This window comes from Rhipicephalus microplus, chromosome 1 (genome assembly GCF_043290135.1).
Source record: "Rhipicephalus microplus isolate Deutch F79 chromosome 1, USDA_Rmic, whole genome shotgun sequence".
NCBI classification, from domain to species: domain Eukaryota; kingdom Metazoa; phylum Arthropoda; class Arachnida; order Ixodida; family Ixodidae; genus Rhipicephalus; species Rhipicephalus microplus.
Genome location: NC_134700.1, coordinates 12,588,132 through 12,615,522, shown reverse-complemented (window position 1 = coordinate 12,615,522; position 27,391 = coordinate 12,588,132). Strand labels below are relative to the sequence as shown.

The following is a 27,391-nucleotide window of genomic DNA, read 5'->3' as shown; positions in this document are numbered from 1 at the left end:
GTATGTACGAGATATACGGCTCTGTGGACGTCTGAGCACCTACAGACAATTCCTTCTTCGCAGCCGCCTTTTGACCAATGGGCTTCCCAAATAAGTCGTGAAGCTTCTCCTTGAAGGTGTCCCAACTGCCGATCTCCTCCTTATGGTTCTCGTACCAGACTTTGGCCATGCCTTTCAGGTAAAACAGCACGTTGGTCAGCATGAGAGTAGGGTCATACCGGTTGAGCGCACTGGTACATTCGTAGTCGGCTATCCAGGTGTCGACATCAACTTCATCGTTCCTGGATGCTTCAGATGCGTCAGCGCGTACGTGGGTGGGGGTGGGGCCGGTGGAGGCGTTGCCGTGGATGGTACAGGCGCTGCCGAGGCCGATGGAGAGGCGGCCGTGGGATCAGTCCCGTGTTTCATCACAGAAACTCCAATTTGACGACCACTGCGGAGCTTCGTTGTATGGCGCTTTGCAACTCAGCACGTCCACGAATTCGTTACGGGGATTACAAACACACGGAAGAAAGAAATGAGTGTATTACCAATATTTACAAGTAGGTGAGAACCACCAGGGCTGCCAGCCTTTTGCGCGCTCAGTCCGCTTCCTTCTCGTCGATTCGTCTACACACACACACACACACACACACACACACACACACACACACACACACACACACACACACACACACACACACACACATATATATATATATATATATATATATATATATATATATATATATATATATATATATATATATATATATATATAAACAACCAACGACCTCTTTTGCTTGCACAAGCTGCGTTAGACCACTACACCACTACTGCCGATCGGTTTCGGTGGGTGTAATCAGCCGCTTTTGTATTGTCATGCTGGACGTAACTTTAACGGCTTCTAGAGTTACGTCTTGACGTAACACTAGACACTCCGTTTCTCATCAACGAAATGTGCTGGCTAGTGTGAGGTTCACTTTCAGCGATGATGAATACCGATGTTGAAAACAGTGCAGATAAAAAGTCCCCTGTATGCACTACGCGATGTTTCGGGCGTCGCATATGATGTCTATGTTGTGACGGAAACTACCATAGATCTTTTTCAGCCGATGTTCCTCGCATGTGCTGGTTGATACAAACTAGACGGTAGAGGCCTACGCTGGATGCAGATGACACCGCTCTGAATTGTCTCCGCGGTAAGTGAGGGCTCATGCTCAAAGCTTTGAACCTCCGAAGTCCGTTTACACTCATTTTTAACGCAGAAAATCACAAATCAAAGCACAAGAACACCGACACGCTCCAGTAGTCTGTGCGATGTTTTCACTCGGCCGGCATTCGCTGGACTTGTCGGCGTCGCTCGAACTCGGCACGAAACCACGCCACGCTGGTAGCACTCGCAGTCGTTCGTCGTGTCGTTGTCGTTCTAGATTACAAAGCGGTAATTAAGGAACGTTTGGAGTAGTTTCCGTGCTTGCTTCCAGCACTCAGCTATGGTGGCTAGAAGGAGAGGTGTCAGCATCGTCCCGGCCGTGCCTTGAAAAGAGGCGTGCTGGTATTTCATTCGGCCGTGGAGTGGTGCGCAAGTCGCCAGCGTGATCGGTCGAGAGCGCTCACCAGCCGCCAGCGCGGCACTTCAAGTCGCTTGCTCTTGTGCTCGCAAATTGCACCGTCTACGCTTTGCCTATTTGGACTTGTTCGGGATCAATACGTGCCAATGTGACCATGCCACAGTGATGAGTAAACAGCAAAGACACTGCGTTGCACCTGGATGCAATGCGGGATATGTTTGGGCCTGCAAACAAGGGAAGAAAGCATCTATCTTCTCTGCTCCCGCCGATAATGAACAGGTCAAGGCCTGGGAGCGTACGATTCCTTGTGCTGACAAACCACTGGAAAAAAACTGCGTTGTGTGCGAAGCTCATTTCGACGAAAGACTCATCGTCCGTAGCTACAAGCGTGTTATCAATGGGCTCTTAGCAACTTGGGAAAAAGCTATACCTAAGGAGAATGGGTTCCTGAGTGAATCAACTGCCAAAGGACTCCGCGTCACTCTAACCGGCACCCTTTTTTCATCCGGCACTATGTCACGAAAACCTTGGCCTATAAGTACTTGATAACGTCTCGCCTCTGCCAAGACGTGCCTAAAATCTTTTTGCAATTCTGAAGCAAATGTCTGGATCGAATGATCACACTTCGCCGACACAACTTTTGATCTCTGTGAATTGCCTCAGTTTTTACAATTTGGCACAGTCACCCTCCTGAGGAAAAAATGCCTTCTGGAGTTCTGAGCAGCCTTCTATGTCCGGGCATCCACAATAATTCAATAAAGTTGCAGAATAAGCTGGACGAGCTGCTAGATGTGGGGCGCCTCAATGAGCTTCATAAAATCATTGTATTGTTGCTTTTGAAGCCCTGCCGGACCCCACTGGTCTCATTAAACACAAAAGTGACTCTCGGATCACTTATTACGTCAGTGGCTTTGTGGCCCGGAAGGTGGTGAAAAAGATGAAGTGCAACAAATGTATTAGGCTGTTGCTTCATTCTGAAAATCGCAGCTTGATTCCAACAGAATCATGCCTTTTGTGCCCATCCGACCTGGTCAAAACTACGGAAGACGCATTCACCTATTGCTTCAGTTTTTAGCAAGTTGAAAAGTGACAGCATAACAGACATTATCTCTTGCCTGTCTGTAAAGAGGTTAAATATGGTCGGCTGTGAACACCACAAACTGGAAGTGACAAATCAGATTGTTAGATTCTTTACACTAACCAGAATGCATTTTCTCGTTGCTGGAGAAAATGCGTCAAATAAAAAAAAGAAAAAATGAAGTTTTTGAAGTTGAGATGTATGACTTGACTGTCATAGCACACATCGAACAAGGTTTTATTTTATGTTATTGTGCAATACTCAGACTGTGTTGTTTCTTGTTATTTTACTATTGTCTTGTTCACAATGTTACAAAACTCCCATTAACAACTGTGATGTCACTGTCTGGCTGTGTTTCACATATGCAGAAATCATTTTTTTCGTGAACTGGTTTGTGACAGTATCTATGTTTGCCAATCAAATCTCAATGTCATGTGTGTATTATGTATATTTATTTATTTATTTACAGTACCTTACAGAGCCCTCGAGGGGCATTGTGTAAGGGGGGTGGTACAGATAATATGTTAGAAAAATACATATACGTAATATCTACACATACATAGGCAAATAATGAATACAATAGAAAGTGCAGTTCTACTTATGAACATGTAAGCAAAATACATACTAGAGAAGTGAGTACAGTATGTGAAGGTGAAATACGAAAATAACTATTATGACAGTAACTACAACCTAGCAATAGTGAAAAAACATCGGCAACAGTCCTAGAAACACTGATATTTTTGTATTATCGTGTATTTACTATTCTCTTTAGTAGCCTTATTCACTGGCTTTAGCTGAGTTTCGTATAATTTGCAGTTCCCTCCAACCTTAATGCACATGTTGTTTTTCGCTTTCGTGAAAATAAATGTCTTGCATGTAAAATAAGACCTTGATTGAACAAGTCATAAAAATAACGGTTGCTGATACCTTCACGTGCATTTAGACTTTACGGAGAACACTGCGGCATCAAAGTGAAAACTGCAAGCACTTTGTTTCGGTGTCAAGATCATGGCAAGTCACTTGATTCTCTACCTTGTAAGCTTCGTAGCTCATATACTACGAAGTGAATAGAAAACCCTAGTTTTCAGTGCCAATACACACTTTGCGGCGCACCGCCAGAATCGCCACAGGTAGACTTTGTTATAATCAACAGAGTAACGTGAAATATTTCCAACAAAAAACGACTGATACGCGTAGGCGGGCACCAGGAGGGGCATCTTAGAAGCAACCGCAGCGCCGCTGCTTCCGGATGAATTTTCGCTCGCTCTTTGGCGTGCCGATGCTGACACCTCTCCTTCTAGCCACCATAGCCAACACCACCTAGATTTTTAAGGCCCCTCCACGGCTCCATGACGTCACCGCACTACGACGGCTCTGGAGGTTCGGCTTGCGCGTGCGCACAGCTTTCCGACGCAGTTCCGCGTGCGCCTGAAGGCTTTCGAAGCTGAGGAAGGGCCAGTGACGTTTTTTTTTTTCAGTCGGCTCCAATAAACGTTTTACTCGGTCGCAGAATCGTGGTTTAATTGCACAGAGTTTAAATGAATGTTTCTTCTGGTTTCCTTGATCGTATAACGAGTAACATTCAGGCATATCATCACTGATTTTGTATCGATGCGCAGGTGTACGAAAACACGTTCGTAATAATTTTTAAGGACCACGCACGCGATTTTGACAAGTCATGTTTTATTTTAGGAAAAAGAAACAGCCAGCAAAAGGTTATCAAACTGCTACAACAATAACTCATATGAAATACGTGAAGGCTGCCACAAATTTCTCAGTACACACAAGAAAAGATGCAGAATATGAAAATACAATACGTGAAGGCTGCCACAAATTTCTCAGTACACACAAGAAAAGATGCAGAATATGAAAATACAATGAAAAATCAGTTTCTAAACTCTCGCATAAAAAAAGAACAACAGTCACAAGCCAACACCCACAAGCAGAGTAGTCACTTCTTCAATGTCTTCAATTTTCGCTCTTTATCTCTTGCGGCCTTTTCAACAACCAACTGATCATTTTTTCGTTTGCACAGGTTATTCAAAAGCGTGTTTGCTGCTGCACTTAGGACATAATGCATTACCAACTGGGGACTGTGCCCATTTTCACACACATCAAAGTCAACATTGTTGTTTATCGCATCATGAGTGAGTGCCAAGAGAGCCTCCTTTTGATTCGGTAACGCATGAAATTGCTGTGCATGCTGTTCGCTCCTCAGTTTGTCAAGAACTATTTCCGCAGTAACAACGGCATTTATTATGGCAGGCTGCGGAAACTTGAGACCACCACGTGTCATGGACTTGATCAACTCTCCGCCTTCAACTTCAATGTCGTCATCCAGCATTAAACTTTCTTTGCAAGCCATGCACAAAAGCTTCTTGAATGCAGCATGGGCGCAGTAGCCAGCAACGTATGTGATTGCTGGGAGATTTGGCACCTTCATGTCATAGTCCTCATCCGTTATTTCAATCTCAAAATCATCAAGTACAGCATTATTCACTGCCACCGAGTCTGCTGCAGCCTCCATTTCTGGGAGCTCCAGAACGTTCTGCAGACGAAGCTTTCGCTCAGACTCATACACTTGTCTGATGGAAATGTGGTACTGAGCACCGGAGAGTTGGCGGTATTTGCCGAACCTCTCTTCCAAAGAGTCCGTCTGAAACTTCCCTAAAAGCACATAATCAAAGTTCAGCTCATTCAGGCAATACTCAGCAACCTTTACTAAGGTTTCTGTCGTGAGACGGAGGGCACTGTGAGTCTCTCTTGTGAGCACACTTGCGTCAAATCTTAGGGACTGCCACAGATCTAGCCACTCCACTATATTCAGCAGAAAGTGAACCTGTGGACTTGTCACTGATGCAATCGGTGACTGCAGCTCATCCCGAAGTCGAATGCCCTTGTTGCATGTTTTTACATTAACAATGCTCCACCACTTAGTTATGAGTTCTAAAAACTCTGCTGTGCCGGCCACATGCTCGAGCTGAAGTTTAGGCCCACACGCTCGAAGAGCTGCTGCTGTAGACGGGTTGAAAATCTTTAGCGCGAGCTTAACATTTTGTCGTTCCATATTCGAAGGATTGAGAGATTTTGTCGTAAGCGCCGGTGCAGATTTGATGAGCTGACCCTGTTCTTTCAAGTGTAGTTCTCGAAGTGTACGAAATGACGCTGTAAGTATGGGTGGCTGTACGCTAGATTCTGTGGCGCTAGGAAAGAACATGCATGTTCCAGAGTTTCGCTGATTGAGCCAGTTGTTCCTCACACACTTCATTAAGTGCACAGGATCAATCAGGAAAAAAAGAGGACGGTCAGGGTCAGCAGGGTGTGGATACACACTCTGAAGTTTGCACGGTGCCCCAAAAAGTGACATTGTTTTGCGGTTGATTGAGTTATTGTCAGTTATTACAGCAATGATACGCAACCCAACATTTTCCAACTGAGTAATGATACTACGCAGAAGAGTGTGCAGCTCCTCCGCATTGATGCGCTCTACTGGCAGTATGTGCACAACATTCTTCTGACTTGAAAGTAGGCTTTGCATCATAAAAACATGCGCTGTTTTTGCTGCATTAGGGCTATTGCTAGCCGCACCAACAATCGTTCCTCCCTTATAGTCAAAATAAGGCTGCAGGTGAATTTCATCCATCATGAGAACAACAATTTTTTCGTGCTCTTTCATAGTAGTGACCAGCTTCTTTGCATACGAAAGAAAAGAAGCGCCTTGCTGCTCAGCTTCTGGGCTTGCATTGTATGAATTACACACACGACGTATAGTGGATGGATGGGGCAGCCTAACATTACCGGTACTGCGCAAGAATCTATAGGCATGCGGAGAAATTGTAAATAAAATGCTCGAAAGTACCAGGAACTCAGGAGAATACCGAGATTGCTTGCTATGCCTGACGAGAAGAAGAGAAACTTGCTCTTTCAAAAAACGGATGGAATTGAGTCGTTCAACATCTGCCAGTTCACAGTTTGAGGCATCTTCAAGCAGAGAAAATGCCAACTTGAGCAAACCCTCAATTTTGTCTTCATGCTTACAGGAAAGTTCTCCATGTAAGGACTCTACAGAATCTAGCAGGCGTGTCAAACAACGAATGTCGTTCACTTTGTGAGGGATGGCACCAATGCCATCAATCGTAGTAAGCTGCACATCTTGGCAATGAACTTTCACCGTGAGATCCTCTAAGACCGTTATTGACAGCAAAACACGAGGGGCGTCTTCAAGAGCAAGATTCAGAAAATGAATGCACGCAGGTCTAGAAATAACACTCCAAAAATTCGAAAGCTTCATTTGAGGAAGGCATTCCAGTAGAGCCTGGAAGGTGTCAAACTTGTGCTTTGTTTCCTCCTCCTCATGTGTCTCAAGTGAATTGGCGATGGCTTCTCGTAAAGAGGCTGCTTCAAGGCGCATCCTTTTCTCAGCGGGCGCCTCTCGCGACGTAGCGGCGGGCGCGGAAAGGTACGCTGGACAGTTCGGGAATACACTGGGAACGGCGTCGGAGCTGAGTCGAGCGATCTTCAGTTTTGCCTCGACGACTATGCCGGTTTTTGAGTCCACATACTTAGAGGAAGTCAGAATGTCTGACTCTCTAAAGTGCCGCTCGCAGACCTGTAAAACCAAACCCAAATAATGTTAGCGTTATTAAGACAGTTAATTTCATGAGCGAAACAGCAAATTCATAACTTAAAACTAGCATAGTTCAATACGTCACCACAAAAACGTCGCGCAATAAATATCACGCGTTTTAGACTTACCACTGAGCGCTTTCCGGGTTCAAAGTCGGCACGCGGAATGGCTTTCAACCACCTCCTCCTTCTGTCGGCATCAGCTGGGAAAGTGAAGACTCGCACAGTCTTTTCTCCGTCGTAATTCCCGCGGCAGCCGGGAACACAACAGTGCCCAGGCATTTTCACAAATCACTCAGTAACTGTCACACAGGCACACATCACTTTCTCGGACGTTGTCCAGTAGTTCCCTTCAAGTAATCACGGCCGTCAACAAAGCTTCAGCAAATGGCAAGGAAAGAACGGAGAAACAGCACGTAATGCATATGAAACGCACGTGCCACGGTGCAAACAAAGCACTCAAATGAAAAGAAAAACACGACGATGGTGATGTTTACAGCAATAGTGATGCCCTTTCTGAAATGCTTCTTTCGAAAGATTACAAAAAAAACTACTCAATTTAACTTTTAAAAATTACACAGTTTAAAAAAAATAAAACAAAATACTTTTCACTTTTTTTATATTTTTTTATTTTCTAAAAGAGTTAAATTAAGTATTTTTCATTTTGTCTACGAAACCATGGCTCACAGTAATCAGCATGAACGGCGGCTGGCTGCCGCTCGAGCAGGAACGGCAGCCGCTGCCGTCAGATGGCGCTACCGCACCGGTTGCGCTGACCAGAAAAAAGGTAAAAGAAAAAGGAAAAAGGCGCGTGTTGCAATTAGTTACATAAACATGCAGGGTGGCAGAAAGAAGGCAAAATGGTTAGAGATTGAGGAGCAGTTAAACAAAGAACAGATAGGCGTGTATGCGGTTACAGAAACACACCTTAGAGACTTGGAAGAGCCACCACATATTAAAAATTATGTTTGGGAAGGGTGTAACAGGACCATATCGGAAAGGAAAGGTGGGGGTGTAGGAATGCTAATTCACCGCGGAGCCAAATGGGTTAGAGTGAAACAGACGTGTTCAGAGCACCTCTGGGTTCTGGGCACAGTAGGTGGAAAGGAAACGTGGCTAGGGGTAGCCTACTTGTGGACGGGGTATAACTGCAGAGAAAAGAATCAGGAGATAGTGGATTGCATGAGTGCGGATATTAAGGAATTTGGTAATGGGGCCGAAATCATCCTTCTAGGGGACATGAATGCCCACATACATGACCTTGACGGATATTCAGACACCAATGGGAAGTTATTACTAGATCTTTGCGAGCAACATAGTCTGGAGATAGTTAACACGGGGCCTAAATGTGACGGCCAGATCACATGGGAAGTCGGAAACAAGCAATCAAGTATTGATTATTGTCTCATGACTGAAGGAATTTACCACAAACTGACAGAAATGAGGATAGACGAGGAAGGCATTAACAGCTTGGGTAGTGATCATAAACGAATAACATTACAAATGGGATACGAAACTAAAAATATGAGCATAGAATCAAAGTCTGGCAGCTCGTATTTAAATGACAAACAAATAATAAATATAGCCGCAAGAGTCGAGGAAGAAGTAGGTGAAATACCAGGCAAGGACTGGGAGTATAGGGAGCTGTTACATCTAATGACGAAGGAGATAGGGAAAGAGAAGAAAACCGTTTGCTGGAAAGGAAAAAGGAAGCCAAAAAGTTGGTGGAACAAGGAAATCCGGGAGGCGATCGAGAAGCGACGCGAAGCATCACGGGAGCATAGAAAGGCAAAAAAGGAGAAGCGGCCGCAGGATGAAGTCAAAAAAATATGGGAAATATATTTGGAGAAAAAATCCCTTGTACAGAAATTGGTAGAGGCAAAAATTAAAGGTGAAAGTGAACGCTGGATGACAGAGATACACGAAAAAAAGGAGGCCGCGCCTAGGATTTTTTGGAGCCACATAAAGGCGCTAGGTAGGAAGTCTGTCACAACGCAACAACATATTCTAGATGAAGGAGGAAATCAATTGGAAGGGTACGAAGCGCTAGGTTACATCCAAAAGATAACAGCCGATTCGTTTCAAAAGAGCGTCCAGGGGATCTCCCCGGTGAGTAAAAGTGTGGCGGAGAAAGCAACAGAGGAAGAGCTAGTACTAGATAATTTCAACTGGAAAAAGGCCGAAGGAAAAATTCCAAAGCGCACTGCCGCGGGTTTAGATGGGATTCCCGTTAGCCTCATCAACGAACTAGGACATAACACTAAAGAAGCATTGTTAAAAGCAGTAGAAAAAAGCTTAAAGGACGGACAAATACCGGACAGTTGGCGACAAAGTAGAATGAACTTAATCTATAAAGGCAAGGGAGAAAATGACAAGATTCGCTCGTATAGACCACTAACCATTACATCGGTACTATACAGGTTGGCGATGCAAGCAGTAAAAATGAAAATAGAAACATGGGCCGAACATAACGATATTTTGGGAGAACTTCAGAACGGATTTCGAGTCGACAGGCGGTTAGACGATAACCTGTTTGTTCTCACTCAGTGTATAGAAATATCTAAAATAGAGAATAGGCCCTTGTACGTGGCTTTTCTAGACATCACTGGGGCATACGACAACGTTAATCAGGAAATTTTGTAGGATATATTGACAGGAATGGGCATGGGCGACGACTGTATACAGCTTTTGAGGGAGATATACCGAGAAAATACAGTTTGCATAGAGTGGGAAGGAATGCGTAGCAAAGAGAACGTTGAGGTTAGCAGGGGTCTGAGACAGGGATGTCCTTTGTCCCCACTGTTATTCATGCTGTACATGGTGAGTATGGAAAAAGCGCTAGAAGGTAGCAACATTGGTTTTAATCTGTCACACAAACAGGGCGGCATGATGATTGAGCAGAAGCTTCCAGGTTTATTTTATGCGGACGATATCGTCTTATTTGCGGACAGTCGAGATGATATACAGCAGCTGGCGAATATATGCGGAAGGGAAGGTGAAGCTCTTGGACTAGGATTCAGTGTAACGAAGTGTGGTTTGATGGTATTCAATGATCCCTGTGATCAGACGGTGTCCATACAAGGCCAAGAAATACCGAGGGTAAGTGAATACAAGTACCTTGGAGTATGGGTAAATGAGAGTGATAGATACATGGAGGTACAGGAAAAAGCCTCGGCAGCAAAAGGAAAGAGGAATGCGGCAATAATGAAGCACAGAGCGTTGTGGGGATACAATAGGTATGAGGTGCTTCGAGGTCTGTGGAAGGGTGTAATGGTTCCAGGGCTTACTTTTGGGAACTCAGTGGTGTGCATGAGGGCAGAGGTGCGATCGGGAATGGATGTAAATCAAAGGACTGTGGGACGCCTCGCGTTGGGTGCTCACGGGAAGACGACAAACGAGGCTGTAAAGGGCGATATGGGGTGGGCAGGTTTTGAGGCGAGGGAAGCGCAGAGCAAAATAAGGTTCGAAGAAAGGCTAAGAAATATGAAGGAGAGTAGATGGGCAGAGAAGGTGTTCCGTTATTTGTATAGGAAGAGCGTGGACACACAGTGGAGAAAAAGAACTAGAAGACTCACTAGTAAATATACGGCTGGTATTGTGAGCCATATGTCAACAAAGAGCGTTAAGGGAAAAGTCAGGGAGGCGGAGAGGATTTACTGGATGGCAGCTATGGAGAAAAAACCGGCTTTGAGTAACTACCGAAAGGGCAAAAATGAAATAAGGAGGGAGGCATTTTACGATAATTCAAGGGGAAGCGCTTTACTGTTTGAAGCGAGATCGGGTTGCCTTAGAACGCGTAGTTATAAAGCAAGATTCAGTAAAGAAGAAGAACAATGCACATGCTGCGGGAAAGATAAGGAAACGGCGGAGCATGTTCTGATTGAATGTGGAGATATCCACCCAGGTGTACGTTTGGGCACGAGCCTACAGGAAGCCTTGGGTTTTAGGGACAACAATGGAAAGCTGAACACACCCGCGATTGAAATAAGTAAGAGACGGTTAGAGTATTGGTGGCAGAAAATTAGAGAGAAAGGACAAAAATAAATATTGGAAAAATAAAATATGGACAGTGTGGCGTAAATGGCAGAGAACTTAAGCTGAAAATTTACCTTTTTTTTCATTAAGATAGAATTTATCGAAGTAGAGGCATTAGGCCAACATAAAAAAAAGGAAAAAAGGTTTTTTTTTGTCGAGCCTGGTGGCATACTTGTCACCACCCCGTTATAAAGGGGACGCTCATAGCATCCATCCATCCATCCATCCATCCTCCCGCCGTCGTAGTGTGGTGACGTCACGCGTCAAAGGAGAATTCGTGGAGGGGCCTTAAAAAATCTAGGTGGTGTTGCCATAGCTCGGCCCTGCCTTCGAAGCGGCGGCCATTAGGCATAACTTTCGGAGGCATCGCCGCCTCTGGTTGGTTGGCGCGCGGCCCCTGGTTGGCTGGGGCCGCTGTACGCATGGTGGCACCGGTTTCAGCGGCCGCTTTTCACACCTCCTCATTCTAGCCACCCTACCCATGCTGTCCGAGAATCAGAACACGTTTAGACAGCTGGATAGATAGATGAATATGGCTGTACCCTTTAGATCGGGCGGTGGTTAGCACCACCAAGCCGTAATACCCAATGAACCAAAACTACATTTATTTATTTTTCCTTAAATATAGAGGTTGAGGATTCGTACTTTGCACTGAAGGGTTTAATTTTCACTCGTGCCTTGACTTCAGCCACCAATCAGATAGCCTCCTTCTTGTTAATTCTACCCGCTTAAAGTCTATTTTGCCCTCCCTGTCCCTAAACCCCAACGCTTTGAAAAACTCTGCGCCATCATCCTGAACTATAAGGTGAAGCCCTTTACAGAACATTATCAAGTGTTTGGCAGTTTCTTCTTCCTCTCCACACGCACTGCATACCGTGTCTACCCCATCGTAGAAGTGTGGCAGCTTGGGCTAGTTGGTATGGCATGACGATATTATAGCGCGAGAACAAAATGACGACACAGAGACAAGTGTGTCTGTCGTGTCCTCCTTGTCTCTGTGTCGTCGTTTTGTTCTCGCGCTATAACTATCGTCATACCCCATCGTATTTGACCCAATATGTCTTGGTTCGCAATACTTCCGTACTGGCCTCAAACAGTAAAGAACTTCCCCGATTATTATCATAGATCCTTCCCTTGGCAATTTTCAGCTTAAAGGTTCGATAGATCTCTAGTGCGACTTCTTAATCATGCCAATTCTCTACATATCGGTCTCAGCTTCCTTCACCTTCTTCTTAACCGATAATATTTTTTGGTTTGGCCCTCTGCTGTTTTCCAAGTATTTACCAGTCAATTTTCTGGTTCGCTTCCTCCATTTTGTATCGACATTTTTCATGTACAAGTAGCTGAATACCTTCCTAGCCCAACAATCCTCCCCCATTTATCTTCATCGCTTCTCAAATTTTATCTTGCTGCTAGCTTCCCTGCCCTCAAATGATGTGCATCTCATATCACCTTGTACTCCCTGATTTGGTGTATTCCCGTGAGCTCCTAAGGCAAGCCTACCTATTCCACATTGCTTAATTTCTAATCTTGCTTGAACATTTGATCTCATGCACAAGACCGCATTGCCGAACGTCAGACCAGAAACCATGACCCCTTTCCATATTCCTCTCACAACATCATACCTATTGTAATTCCGCAGTACCCCGTTTTTCATTACCCCTGCATTTCTCTTACCTTTAGTCGACGCGTATATTTAGTGTTCCCTTAGGTACTCGGCCCCATTGCTTATCCATACGCCCAGATATTTGTATTTATCTGTTATCTCTAGCGGTGCATCCTGTATTCTGAGCTCCCTACCTTCATTGTCAATAAAAATCATGACTGCTGATTATTTCTTACTGAATCTGAAATCTAATCTATCTCCCTCATCACCGCAGATGTCCGCCCATCTCAGCGAATCTTTCTTGTTGTCGGCCGTTAGCACTATATCATCTGCATACATCAATGCTGGTAGTACCTGCTCTATGAGTTTTTCTTGTTTGACGAAGGAGAGGTTGAAGCCCAGTCCCCTTCCCTCTAATCTGGCCTCTAATTCTTGTAGGTACATCATGAATAATAAGGGTGACAGGGGGCACCCCTGCCTAAACCCCCGTTTTACCTCTTCAGGCTTGGATACCTGTTTTTCCCACTTTATAATTTCCTTGTTACCTTTATAGATATCCTTTAAAAATTAGTGACATATTCCACGCCTAGTGTGTCCAGTATTACCCACAATTCCTCTTGAACCACGCTATCGTACGCTCCCTTGATATCCAAAAATGCTAGCCACAGGGGCCTGTGTTCCTTTTCTGCTATTTCGATGCACTGTGTCAGTAAGAACAGATTGTCTTCCAACCTCCTGTGTTTCCGAAACATATTCTGCAGTTCACCCAGCACCCCCTCATCCTTTATCCATGCTCGCAGTCTTTCCTTTATAATCTGCATCGCCAGCCTGTGGACCACTGATGTCACTGTTATAGGACGATAGTTGTTTATGACAGCTTTGTCCCCCTTTCCTTTATAGATCATGCTCAGCCTGCTAAGTTTCCATCTATTAGGAACTTCACCATCGATTATTATTTTGCTCTCTGCCTGCCTCAAAGCCTGCTTAGACTTCTGACCTAATGTCTTTATCAGCATAATTGGAATACCATTTGGCCATTTGATGTACTACTAGAAACCCTTTTCTCAGCCCTTTCCCACTCTCGTAGTGAAAATGGAGCCATTGCACCACTTGATTCATCCTTGTCGATTGTGGTGCACAAAGCACTTCTTTATTGAAATTTTTCTGTCACCCTTGTTTTTATATATTCAATAGCTTTGTCCCCGTCTAGCCTAGCACCTTGAGCTGTAGTTATAAACCTCTACTCTAGGCTCGTCTCATTTCTTAGGGAGTTTCATCATCATCAGCCTGACAACGTCCACTGCAGGACAAAGGCCTCGATCTCCCATGTGCCGCCAGTTAACCCGGTCCTGTGCTTGCTGCTGCCAATTTACACCCGCAAACTTCTTAATCTCATCTGCCCACCTAATCTTCTGTCTCCCCCAACCCGCTTGCCGTCTCTGGGAATCCAGTTGGTTACCCTTAACGACCAGCGGTTATCCTGTCTACGCGCTACATGCCCCGCCCTTGTCCATTTCTTCTTCTTGATATCAGCAATGATATCCTTAACCCCCCTTTGTTCCCTAATCCACTCTGCTCTCTTCTTGTCTTTTGAGGTTACGCCTACTATTTTTTTTTCCATTGCTCGCTGCGCCGTCTTCAATTTTAGCTGAACCCTCTTTGTAAGTCTGCAGGTTTCTGCTCCGTAGCTAAGTACCGGCAAGATACAGCTGTTATATACCTTCCTCTTGAGCGATAGTGGCAATCTACGTGTCATAATTTGAGAGTGCTTGCCAAATGTGCTTCACCCCATTCTTATTCTTCTGGTTACTTTAATCTCGTGGTTCGGCTCCGTGGTTATTACCTGCCCTAAGTAGACATAGTCTTTTGCAACTTGAAGTGCACTATTACCTATCTCGAAGCGCTGCTCTTTTCCGAGGGTGTTGTACACTAGTTTCGTTTTATGCAGATTCATTTGAAGACCCACCTTTCTGCTCTCCATGTTTAACTCCGTAATCATGAGTTGCAATTCGTCCCCTGAGTTACTCAGCAATGCAATGTCATCGCCGAAGCTCAGGTTACTAAGGTACTCTCCATTACCTCTTATCCCTAACTGTTCCCATTCTAGGCTTCTGAAAACCTCCGGTAAGCATGCAGTAAATAGCATTGGGGAGATTATGTCCCCCTGCCTTACACCCTTCCTGATTTGTATTCTGTTTCTTTCTTTATGAAGCACTATGGTAGCAGTTGATCCTCTGTAGATTTCTTCGAGGATGTTTATATATACTTCATCGACGCCCTGATTCCGCAGTGTCTGCATGACGGCTGATATTTCTACTAAATCAAACGCCTTCTCGTAATCTATGAAGGCTATGTATAGTGGTTGGTATATTCTGAGCACTTCTCTATTACCTGATTGATGGTATGAATGTGGTCGATTGTTAAGTAGCCTGTTCGAAATCCTGCTTGTTCCTTTGGTTCATTGAATTCTAATGTTTTCTTCACTCTGTTAGCAATTACCTTTGTAAATAGCTTGTATACTACAGAGAGCAAGTTAATCGGCCAGTAATTCTTCAAGTCCTTGTCATCTCCTTTCTTATGTATTAAGATGATGTTAGCATTCTTCCAGGACTCTGGTACTCTTCCCGTCAGGAAACACCTCGTAAACAGGGTGGCTAGTTTTTCTAACACAATCTGTCCTCCATCTTTCAGCAGATCTGATGTTACCTGATCCTCTCCAGCAGCTTTGCCTCTTTGCATGCTTCTGACTTCTTCTATCATTACTGGTGGAGTGTCATCTGGGTTACTGCTAGTTCTTATGGTATTAAAGTCGTGGTTGTCCCGGCTACTGTACAGATCTCTGTAAAACTCCTCCACTATTTGAACTATCCTATTCAAATTGGTAGTTATTTTGCCTTCTTTGCCCTTAGTGCATACATCCGATTTTTGCCTATCCCAAGTTTCCTCTTCACTGCTTTGACACTTCCTCCGTTTTTCAGAGCGTGTTCAATTCTCTCCATGTTGTACAGTCGAACCTCGATATATCGAACGGCGCAGCAATTGCGAAATAGTTCGATATATCCAGAATTCGATATAAAAATCACGAAAAAAATGCGTCAACAGCTTGCTGAAAACAACCAACGAACCGTTCAAGCGGGGTGCAGTAAATACTCACTTCAAGATTCAAACATAGTATTTATTGTGTTGGTTTAAAATATTGAAAAAGAGTAGCCTGCTTTTTGTTGGCCACGGCGTGTTTGACGACTGCGTCCTCAATATAGTCCCGGTAATCCATAAGAGATAGGCCGGTGCCTTCAATCGCGCCGCAGTGGCGGCGCACAAGGGCCAAGGAAGATACGACCTCAGCTGATGTCGGGAGCGGGGCACCAATAGAGCTTGCGGGATCCACCTCGGCAGAGTCTTCATTTGGCTGCTCAGCAGTAGCTTCGGTGACAATCTCCACATCCGTGAGCTCCGCCGTTCGGAGTTAGGCCTGTCGCGCGCCACAGCGCGACAGGCCTAACTCCAAACGCACGAACACTGCGAGCACAACGACCGATACCTGCCGATGCTACGGGAGAGGAGCTTGCAACAAGTGCGCAGTGTGCCGTTGACACCATAGAGACTGCAACGACTGCACGCTGCAAGGCTGCGGCGTGAGTCCAAGTTTAAAGCGCGCACATGGCGCGCCCATGCCGGCTCGCCTAAGGCCCTTGTATTTTTCAAAGGTAGCGCAAACTCCCTTCCCCGCGCCGTTTCCTCCTTGCCCGCCACTCTCAGCCGCCATGAAGAAGCTGCTCACGCAGAGCGCGCCGCCGGACGGTTTCGTTTTGTCGCGCGGCGCGTTGAAGTAAGGCCCCTAGGGGCCTTACGTTGAAAAGTTAATATGAGTGCTCTTAGAGCTCGAGTTTGTACAGGAACAACAGAGCCCTACTGAAATTTAGGACATGCATGCCTGCTTCCATAATGGGACGTGTGTAAACGATTCATCCATAAAATACCACAAACGTTTAGTGGGATGAAGGTAGATTTTATTGAGTGCGCAAATAAAATGCGGAAAGCATCGAAAGATCACGAACGCTGCAAAACATTCCAGTAAAGCGACGACAGGGCGAAACAATTTCGCTATCAAATCGGATAGCCTCTGATTTGATGCTTCTGATCAGAGATAGCCTCTGATTTGATGCATGAATTGTAAATACAGAGGCTAGAGGCGTGAAGATTTGCCATCACAGTGCAGTTAACTCACAAAATGGGCTGCCCACTGGTTCAGGGTCGCGGTCTATTGACGTTTCTGTGTTGTCCGAGGAGGCAGCTGTAAGCATGAATTGCGTAAGTACACAGTCTAAAGGCGCGAACATTTGTCATCACAGCGCAGTCAACTCACAAAATAAACTGCCCACTGTTTCAGCGTCCGGGGCCTTCCCCACTGACGTTTCTAACTCATCCAAGGATACAGCTGTAAGCAAGAGTTGATGAGCAAGTACACTGTAGAGGTGGGGATGTTTGCTGCCACAGTAAGACAGAATTGGATGCCGAATTAATTAGGTTCACAGGTTATAAAGATAAATGCAGCAACTATGCTATCTGCCAGCGATCCAAACACACTGCATTGTCATATAAAGCCCTAAACTTAATCGCATTCACAACATGAGAGGAATAGAAACTACAAAGGGGCCTCACCAGGAACCGTTTCATTCCCCCTTTTGCGGGGTGGCTTGCGCTCTTTCGGAAGAGGCCGATGCGCAAATATAGAAGGAACCGCATTTGGCTTGAGTTTTTTGATCCCAGTTTGTGCCAGAATTGCTGGCTCATACTGATCCATCGTGAAGTGTTTCTGAAAAATAACGACATCCTCCATCGCATTTTTGCAGTTTGGCTGATGTGATATTGCCGAAGCAAAATATTTTGCTTCTTACGTTAAAAATGCAAACAGCCACAAAAGCCAGATGATTTTCCTGCATTTAGTAGGTGCCTTTCTCTTTGTTAATCGAAAGTCTACAACTTCGCAAGTATGTTCGAAATTTGAACGAAAGTATCTACGCATTTCAAAAATAAACAACTATAAAACAATATATTTACCATACACTCTCTTATATTAGCTGTACACGCATGCACAAAATTCGGTCATGGAAGTGCGCAAAAGTAAGATAAATATGAAAGAATACAAACTGAGAACACAATAAACCACAATAAAACAATAAACGCCGAAATTTCGCCTACAGGTAATCAAAGTTCGAGCGAAAAGAAAAAAAGGAAAAACGATCAAAGACGTGGTTGATCTCTGGAGAAGCATAATTGCTACCGCTGCAAATGGGCAAATGGTTCCATTTAGAAAGCAAATCGTGAACGCCAAACATTCAACAGTAATTATGTTGTGGCCGTATTCGAATATCGCTGTTACTGCAGCGATATTCGAATACGGCCACAACATAATTACTGTCATCAGCTGTCATCGTGGTTGAAATCGTGCGAGAAAGCGTCGACGGAAACTTCAAGCTGCTTTTGTTTAACATGAACCTGAACCAAGGATGAGCTTTATCTGCAAGCCTTCCGGAGGCATGTCTACGCGAAGAAGTTCTGTAGTGAGTGCTTACCTCGCAAAGCCTCCCTCGGTGACAATCGAAGTTTTTCCTGCCAATGCGATGCAGCCATACCGCTCTCCACTCCTCATTATTTTTCTCTCGTGGAACCACAAAAAGCTTATCGCCTTTTGCAATGCTGCTGGAGCAGCCAACGGCACAGCAGGTCGGCATTGCGCTGCATCCGAGGCCGCCTTGCTAAAGGCAACACACGTGGGAGCGAGATGCAGTGCGCTCACTCATGGCGTCGCTGCCCGGCGGAGCCGAGGGGTCAACAAGGTTCATTGGTCACGTTTCGCGCCTGGTCCAATAGGGTTGCAGAAACGCGCGCCTGAGTGAGGAGAGACGTAGAGGGCGGGGAGGAAATTCTCCTCCGCTTTTTGTACAATGGTTCGCGCTACCTTTGAAAAATACAGGGGCCTTAGGCTCGCCTGACTGCTTTCCCTTTCCCGGCAGCAGCGCGGGCCGCGTCCGAGACAGTCGTCTGCGTCCTTTCCTTCCTATACTTTCCTTCTCAAACTTTGCCTCCTAGTCTCCCTTCCCCCGCGCAAAGCCGTGTCGGTACCTTCGTATTGAAAGAAAATAGAGGTTTTTAGTTTGACATTTTTACGCTCCGCTTAGCAGCTAAGCGGAGCGGGAACGCGAGTGCGCATGCGCCCTCCGCTAAGGCCTTAAGCGGGTTACCGGAGCGGGGAATACGTTCCGCTTACGAGCAGCCTAAGCGGAGCGCGGTGCGTCGCTGCCGTTTTTGCAAGCGAAAGGGGGACAACGCGCGCGCCCTCTCTCGTGCGTGCAACAACTTTGCTCATTTCAAGATGGCTGCCTCCGGAGATGGCACGTTTTCCGCGAGTGCTGCAGCTTGGCTGTCACCTGCCCAGCGCAAGCCGCGAAAACGCTTTCGCATCGATGAAGATTTATGCCTCTTGAAAGAAGTGGTGTGTACTGACCCATTCAGCAATCCCGCCGCGTGGGAGGACGTGCTTCGAAACGTCATGAGAGCGATAAATCGCGAGCTGACCATTCGCGGCATCAAAGAGCGAGTGGACCTCCTCATCGGATATTTTCGACAGCAGGACACAGTGAACCTGAGGAAGTGAGTGCTTCCTTACTTTATTAGTAAACGCTGTTCAAGTGCTGTAGATGAAGCAGTCGCATCGTAACGTGCTTGATTGCTCCGTAGGTCCGGCACCGAAGAACAATATGGAGAGCGGGAGCAGCTGCTTCAGGACGTATCGGACCTCATGAGGGAGGTCGATTATGCCCCGAGAACCGTGCCGCGGAAGGCAAACGGCATGGGACTGTCGAAAAAAAACGGCGTGGGGCCACGACAGCCCACTCAACAACTAGCATCGTCCAAGGCGCGCAGAGCCCAGGCTCTGCTAATTAGGGACGCTGCAATGGCATCTTTACCCGCTGTCCGGGCCTCAGACGACGGACAGAAAAATGGCAAGTAATCTGGAGTGGAGGGTAACAGCAACCCACCCCTAAACTTGTACTATGAAAACTGTGAAGTGTTCATCTTGGCGATATCTGTATCGGGAGTGACGGCATATATTTCAATGGCAGTGTTCACAGAATGAATTGTTGTGACACAGTAGTCAGACAGGTTACCTAGCTGGACAGTTTGCACTATAAATATTACATTATTCAGTAATATGCTGGCCACTGTGCCTGTTCATTATATGGCATTGATCCTCAGGCAGTCAATATACTACATTCCCACGTTGTGGATGTGATGTACTTAATCGGCACTCAGTGAGAAATGACTGAATTTAAAAATAATCTAATGCTTTGTTTCAGCTTGCTGAATGTTTCTCATAACTGCAGTGAACATATTTGTGAATTAAGCTCATTAACTGGGAAAACAAATATCTATTTTGACAGATATAGGGAAGAAAGGTAGTTTTTATTCTGTGTGAAGGTCCTATAGTATTACTAATGACATTCTCATTCATGTGCCTCGTTTTCTATGTGCAGATGAGGCAACAGCAACAAATATGCTGTTGGCAATCTATGAGGATGAGCTCAGTCAGCAGGCGACAGAACCACAACCAGCCCAGCTGGAGAGGTGCCGGCTGCTGCACCAGGCGTGCCGGCTGCTGCACCAGGTATGTGCAAAGTACATTAGACGTAAAATATATCTTTATTTACTTATTCACAACGTGTACAACAAGGCACATTAAACAAATGTTCGTAGGCAAAAAACACATGAGAAGCAAGTGCACCCTTACTACTATGCAAATGTATGTTCTCTAATACTACTACTAGCAGAAATTCGCACATGAAAGTGTTTATGCACGATGCTGCAAGGCAAGTTGCACCGTGTAATCATTGTGCAAAATACTACAAAACATAAATTAAAAAGTGATATACACAATGCCTTAGCTAATATGCTCAGTGCCTAACTTCTGATGATCATTCATGCCCTTGTAGCACAGGATACCTTGGAAACAGATACAATAGAGGACAGCGACGCTGACCAGGAGGCTCAAGGGCCCCTTCGTGCGCCGGAACGGCGGCGTTGCAGACAGTCTGCTGTTCCGACAGGTATTGCAAATCAGACTTGCATGATTTTTCAAGTTGCACCAGATGATGCATAGCTCTCATTGCATTGAAATAACATTCATGCGCTACATGTGATTCGTTTGCTTGTTTTTTCAATGCTAATTCAAGGCTTGGCATTCATCATACCCGAATGTGATAAGATGGCGCTGATCTCAGAGTAAATTAGTTATGAGCTGTAACACTTTAGAAGAAAACGTCAAACTAAAAACCTCTATTAGAGGTTTTTAGTTTGACGTTTTTGTGGTCCGCTCCGCTCCGGGAGCACCCGCGAAGCCGCAGTGAAGCGGTGGCTGAATTTTCTCTTTTAGTTATTCGTTGCCGGCAGCGAAGCGTGCCTTTCGCAGTTGCAGCGCCCTCTGGTCGTTTTCATCGTCGCTAAACAAAATAAAAAACATTTTTTTCACGTATACAAAGCAAAACAATAACGTATAAATGATCTTTTGATGAAGTATTTAAAATCCACTTTCAATGTATTAACCGTCTATTTTTTTTGACAAAGAAGCAAGCTCTGACTTGATAGTAGCCACTCAAAAGCCAACATGGTTCCGTTCCAGATCCATTGCAAGCAATCACTGTGTGTTGTTTGCGCTTTTGACGCGTGTGTGGTGGCGGCGTTTTCATTTTTCACCGTTGAAACTGTGTTTGCATAACCATTGATGCCTCCGACGAGTGTGCTAGAGGACCCATTTTTGATGGGTCTTTTAAAGTGGTCCGAAATCGAGGACTTGTTGTGCCTCGAAGTCTTCCAATACACTCGGCGAGACCCGCTGTCACGACATGGCCTCTTGAACATCGAGAGCATGGACAGAGGACAATTTCGCACGTATTTTAGGTTTGAAAGAGATGATGTGCGAAGCCTGTGCCGTGCACTACAAGTGCCTGAAAATGTGACAACGCCGCAGGGCGTGCACGTTTCCGGAGTTGAGGCACTCTGCCTTACGCTACGGCGTTTGGCTTATCCCAATAGGCTGCGAGAACTGGAGCCGCTGTTCGGGCGGCATTATTCAGTGATTTCTTCAGCCACTAATGCAGTGCTCGCGCACATTGACAGCACGTTTGGACATCTGCTGCGAGATGTGAATAACCACACCTGGCTGGACATCGCTAAACTCCGACTCTTTTCCGAGGTATGAAGTTTGTTAATTTGTTTTGTTACTTCTAATCTAAAATAACATTTTATCGCAGGCTGTGCATTCCAAAGGGGCGCCGTTGCATAACTGTTGGGGCTTCATCGACGGGACAGCGCGAGCCATTTGCCGTCCATCGAAGGACCAGAAGCGGTTCTTTTCAGGGCATAAGCGCTTTCACGCCCTTAAATATCAGTCCATTATGTGTCCTAATGGAATCATTTGCCAACTGAACGGTCCGTACGTCGGCAGCCGGCATGACGCAGGCAAGTTATTTTTGTTATACTGAGCCCCGTCCTATTTGTCCAACTTCAAAAAAAAAAAGCATCATCGCGCCTATCTGAGGGAGTGCTCTGTGCTGCTTCAGCAAACAAGCTATCACTTCGTACTAATGTTGTGAAGTACACTCAGTCTGGGACAACTAATTGTGGTTACAGTAGAAAGCAGCATATTATTCAAATTTAATGGTGTTGCAAAGAGAACCTGAAAAAAATGTGAACTGTTTATTTCGAGAATAAGGTGCAAGCTAAAATGATAAATGCATGCCCCAGTTACCATTATAATGCTGTGGCCAAGTTTTCTTTGTTACTCTGCAACAAGTCTTCAGTCATAACTCGTCACAGGTAATGCCATGCAGGTTCTATTTATAAATGCATTATAAATGTGTTTTACTGCATAGCACTGTGAAGAAACCTTCCTACTTGGATAGACATCAAAGCTTTTTCTCTTTTTTTTATTTGGAAAGAGTGCATCTAAAAAGTGCACACTACAGAGTCCACTTAACATTTGTGTAAATTTATGGGGAAGTGGCAAGAATTTTATGAAGCATTCAGTGTCGCATATCATGTGGCAATATGTTTTCGTGTCCTCCTGTATTTCCAGGTATCCTTCGAAAGAGCAACACCTATCGCAAGCTAGAGAAGCTTGCCAAAGGCCACAGCTTTTGTTTGTATGGTGACCCTGCCTATCCACTGCGACCTCTGCTGCTGAAACCTTATGGCGGGAACGTGACTGTGCAGCAGCGGGCATTCAACAAGAGAATGAGTTCCGTTAGACAAGCAGTCGAATGGGGTTTCGGAAAGATTGCAGGCTTGTTTGCTTTTCTGGATTTTCGTAAAAATCAGAGACTCAAACGGCAGAACGTGTCACGCATGTACAAAGTTGGCACAATACTTGCTAATTGCCACACTTGTATGTATAGCTCACAGGTATCTCAATACTTTCAAGTTGAACCTCCTCAGCTGGAAGAATATTTGAGACCAAAGAACTGAGCGGATTCCTTCGACACAGTTTTTTTATTTGTGTAGGCTAGTAATTTTTTTTTTGTAATTGATCAATCTTGTTGCTTATTTCCTGGATAATTTCACTAGAATTCTGGCGCTGAGCCTCCATTTTCGAGCGCTCTTCCTCCAATAATAGTTTTCTTTCTGCTATTGTCGCACGACGTTCCTCGAGGTCCAGCCGTCGGTGTTCTAGCTCCATTTCCTTCTGCCGGAGAAGGAACTCATTCTCTTCCCTTTTCAGAAGCAGCTGCAGTCCAAGGGCCTGGAGGCCTCTGATTCCTATAAAATGAAGTAGAACACAAATGACGTACTTCTAAAGTGTTACAGCTCATAACTAATTTACTCTGGGATCAGCGCCATCTTATCACATTCGGGTATGATGAATGCCAAGCCTTGAATTAGCATTGAAAAAACAAGCAAACGAATCACATGTAGCGCATGAATGTTATTTCAATGCAATGAGAGCTATGCATCATCTGGTGCAACTTGAAAAATCATGCAAGTCTGATTTGCAATACCTGTCGGAACAGCAGACTGTCTGCAACGCCGCCGTTCCGGCGCACGAAGGGGCCCTTGAGCCTCCTGGTCAGCGTCGCTGTCCTCTATTGTATCTGTTTCCAAGGTATCCTGTGCTACAAGGGCATGAATGATCATCAGAAGTTAGGCACTGAGCATATTAGCTAAGGCATTGTGTATATCACCTTTTAATTTATGTTTTGTAGTATTTTGCACAATGATTACACGGTGCAACTTGCCTTGCAGCATCGTGCATAAACACTTTCATGTGCGAATTTCTGCTAGTAGTAGTATTAAAGAACATACATTTGCATAGTAGTAAGGGTGCACTTGCTTCTCATGTGTTTTTTGCCTACGAACATTTGTTTAATGTGCCTTGTTGTACACGTTGTGAATAAGTAAATAAAGATATATTTTACGTCTAATGTACTTTGCACATACCTGGTGCAGCAGCCGGCACGCCTGGTGCAGCAGCCGGCACCTCTCCAGCTGGGCTGGTTGTGGTTCTGTCGCCTGCTGACTGAGCTCATCCTCATAGATTGCCAACAGCATATTTGTTGCTGTTGCCTCATCTGCACATAGAAAACGAGGCACATGAATGAGAATGTCATTAGTAATACTATAGGACCTTCACACAGAATAAAAACTACCTTTCTTCCCTATATCTGTCAAAATAGATATTTGTTTTCCCAGTTAATGAGCTTAATTCACAAATATGTTCACTGCAGTTATGAGAAACATTCAGCAAGCTGAAACAAAGCATTAGATTATTTTTAAATTCAGTCATTTCTCACTGAGTGCCGATTAAGTACATCACATCCACAACGTGGGAATGTAGTATATTGACTGCCTGAGGATCAATGCCATATAATGAACAGGCACAGTGGCCAGCATATTACTGAATAATGTAATATTTATAGTGCAAACTGTCCAGCTAGGTAACCTGTCTGACTACTGTGTCACAACAATTCATTCTGTGAACACTGCCATTGAAATATATGCCGTCACTCCCGATACAGATATCGCCAAGATGAACACTTCACAGTTTTCATAGTACTAGTTTAGGGGTGGGTTGCTGTTACCCTCCACTCCAGATTACTTGCCATTTTTCTGTCCGTCGTCTGAGGCCCGGACAGCGGGTAAAGATGCCATTGCAGCGTCCCTAATTAGCAGAGCCTGGGCTCTGCGCGCCTTGGACGATGCTAGTTGTTGAGTGGGCTGTCGTGGCCCCACGCCGTTTTTTTCGACAGTCCCATGCCGTTTGCCTTCCGCGGCACGGTTCTCGGGGCATAATCGACCTCCCTCATGAGGTCCGATACGTCCTGAAGCAGCTGCTCCCGCTCTCCATATTGTTCTTCGGTGCCGGACCTACGGAGCAATCAAGCACGTTACGATGCGACTGCTTCATCTACAGCACTTGAACAGCGTTTACTAATAAAGTAAGGAAGCACTCACTTCCTCAGGTTCACTGTGTCCTGCTGTCGAAAATATCCGATGAGGAGGTCCACTCGCTCTTTGATGCCGCGAATGGTCAGCTCGCGATTTATCGCTCTCATGACGTTTCGAAGCACGTCCTCCCACGCGGCGGGATTGCTGAATGGGTCAGTACACACCACTTCTTTCAAGAGGCATAAATCTTCATCGATGCGAAAGCGTTTTCGCGGCTTGCGCTGGGCAGGTGACAGCCAAGCTGCAGCACTCGCGGAAAACGTGCCATCTCCGGAGGCAGCTATCTTGAAATGAGCAAAGTTGTTGCACGCACGAGAGAGGGCGCGCGCGTTGTCCCCCTTTCGCTTGCAAAAACGGCAGCGACGCACCGCGCTCCGCTTAGGCTGCTCGTAAGCGGAACGTATTCCCCGCTCCGGTAACCCGCTTAAGGCCTTAGCGGAGGGCGCATGCGCACTCGCGTTCCCGCTCCGCTTAGCTGCTAAGCGGAGCGTAAAAACGTCAAACTAAAAACCTCTAATATAACAGCTCCGCGCTTTTCACTTTCCTCATTCAAGAACCTCTACCACAAGGCTGCGGCGCGCGTATGCCGCTACGTTAAAGTGGCGCTCTCGGCGCCATCGATGTGTGCAGTATTCGTAAACGCCCGCCACTCTACCGCTACTTTCGAGAGTTGCGGGAAAGTTCGCCGCCTGTCAATGGAGCGCGGGCGGTTTGGGGTGGCTGAGTTCGATATATCCATTATATGTCAAATTTTGTTCAAAATAAAAAAAAAATCAATAATGCATGCGATTTCCCGCGTGATATAGGAACCGTTAGATGTAGGCAATAATTCGATATATCCGTGTTCGATACAATGAGGTTTGACTGTACCTTCTTACATCGGACACCTTACGCCTATTAATCAACTTCGAAAGCTATGCCAGTTTTATTTTGTCTGTTGTACATGAGACTTTCATGATTTGATGCTTCTTAATGAGATTATTCGTTTCCTGGAAAGCTTGCCAGTGTCCTGTCTAACTACCCTGCCTCCAACTTTCACTGCACACTCCGTAATGATACTCGTCAGATTATCATTTTTTGTATCTATACTAAGGTTGGTTTCCTCACTAAGAGCAGAGTACCTGTTCTGAAGCGAGACTCTGAATTCCTGTACTTTCCCTCTCAGTGCTAGCTCATTGATTGGCTTCTTGCGTATCAGTTTCTGTCGTTCCTTCTTCAAGTCTAGACGAATTCTAGACCGAATTCTGTGGTCACTGCATTGTACCTTGCCAACCACTTCCACATCCTGCATGATGCCTGGGTGTACACTCATTATAAGGTCTATTTCGTTCTTATTTTTACAATTAGGGCTCCTCCATGTCCACTTGCGGTTTCTTCGTTTTTGGTAGAAGGTATTCAAAATCCGTAAATTATTGCGTTCTGCGAATTCTACTAGTAGCTCTCCTCTGGCGTTTCTAGTATAGATGCCATAATCTCCTACTACCTGGTCTCCAGCCTGCTTCTTCCCTACCTTTGCATTGTGGTCTCTCATTATTATAGTATACTGTGTTTTTACCTTACTCATTGCCGATTCCACGTCTTCATAGAAGCTTTCAACTGAAGCGTCATCATGGCTAGATGTAGGTGCGTAAGCCTGTACCACCTTAATCTTGTATCTTTTGTTTAGTTTAATTACGATACCTACCACCCTTTCGTTAATGCTATAGTATTCCTCTATGTTGCCAGCTATGTTTCTGTGAATTAGGAACCCCACTTCCAGTTCTCTTCTGTCAGCCAAGCCCCTATAGCAAAGGACGTGCCTGTTTTGTAGCACCGTATAGGCCTCATCTGTCCTCCTAACCTCACTGAGCCCTATTATATCCCATTTAACACCCTCTGGCTCTTCGAGTAGTACAGCTAGACTGCCCTCACTAAATAAGGTTCTAGCGTTAAACGTTGCCAAGTTCAGGTTCCACTGGTGGCCTGTCCGGATCTAGAGATTCTTAGCACCCT

The 27,391-nt window shown here is 45.3% G+C and overlaps 3 protein-coding genes across 4 annotated transcripts; 2 read left to right on the top strand and 1 right to left on the bottom strand.

Moving 5' to 3' along the window:
- Positions 1-19,109: 19,109 nt before the first annotated feature.
- On the top strand, positions 19,110-21,169 carry LOC142799190 (uncharacterized). Of its 2 annotated transcripts, XR_012893912.1 has the most exons (3): positions 19,110-19,552; positions 19,640-20,567; positions 20,893-21,169. XR_012893912.1 is itself a non-coding variant. In XM_075887421.1 (2 exons), exons 1-2 carry the CDS (start codon positions 19,275-19,277, stop codon positions 19,911-19,913), a joined length of 552 nt encoding a protein of 183 aa, XP_075743536.1. In that variant the 5' UTR covers positions 19,110-19,274; the 3' UTR covers positions 19,914-20,705. The 2 variants fall into 2 exon arrangements, 1 of the variants encoding a protein (XP_075743536.1); XM_075887421.1 differs by lacking the exon at positions 20,893-21,169 and having other exon boundaries at positions 19,640-20,705.
- A 407-nt stretch (positions 21,170-21,576) lies between these two features.
- LOC119178164 (uncharacterized) lies at positions 21,577-24,375 on the top strand. Its single transcript, XM_037429340.2, has 3 exons — positions 21,577-22,151; positions 22,210-22,417; positions 23,034-24,375. The coding sequence occupies exons 1-3, from the start codon at positions 21,681-21,683 to the stop codon at positions 23,420-23,422; spliced, it is 1,068 nt and encodes a 355-aa protein (XP_037285237.1). The 5' UTR covers positions 21,577-21,680; the 3' UTR covers positions 23,423-24,375.
- A 634-nt stretch (positions 24,376-25,009) lies between these two features.
- Positions 25,010-25,913, bottom strand: LOC119178060 (uncharacterized). Its single transcript, XM_037429222.2, has 2 exons — positions 25,406-25,913; positions 25,010-25,318 (listed from the first exon to the last, which is right to left on the bottom strand). The coding sequence occupies exons 1-2, from the start codon at positions 25,504-25,506 to the stop codon at positions 25,153-25,155; spliced, it is 267 nt and encodes an 88-aa protein (XP_037285119.2). The 5' UTR covers positions 25,507-25,913; the 3' UTR covers positions 25,010-25,152.
- Between the last annotated feature and the right edge of the window lie 1,478 nt (positions 25,914-27,391).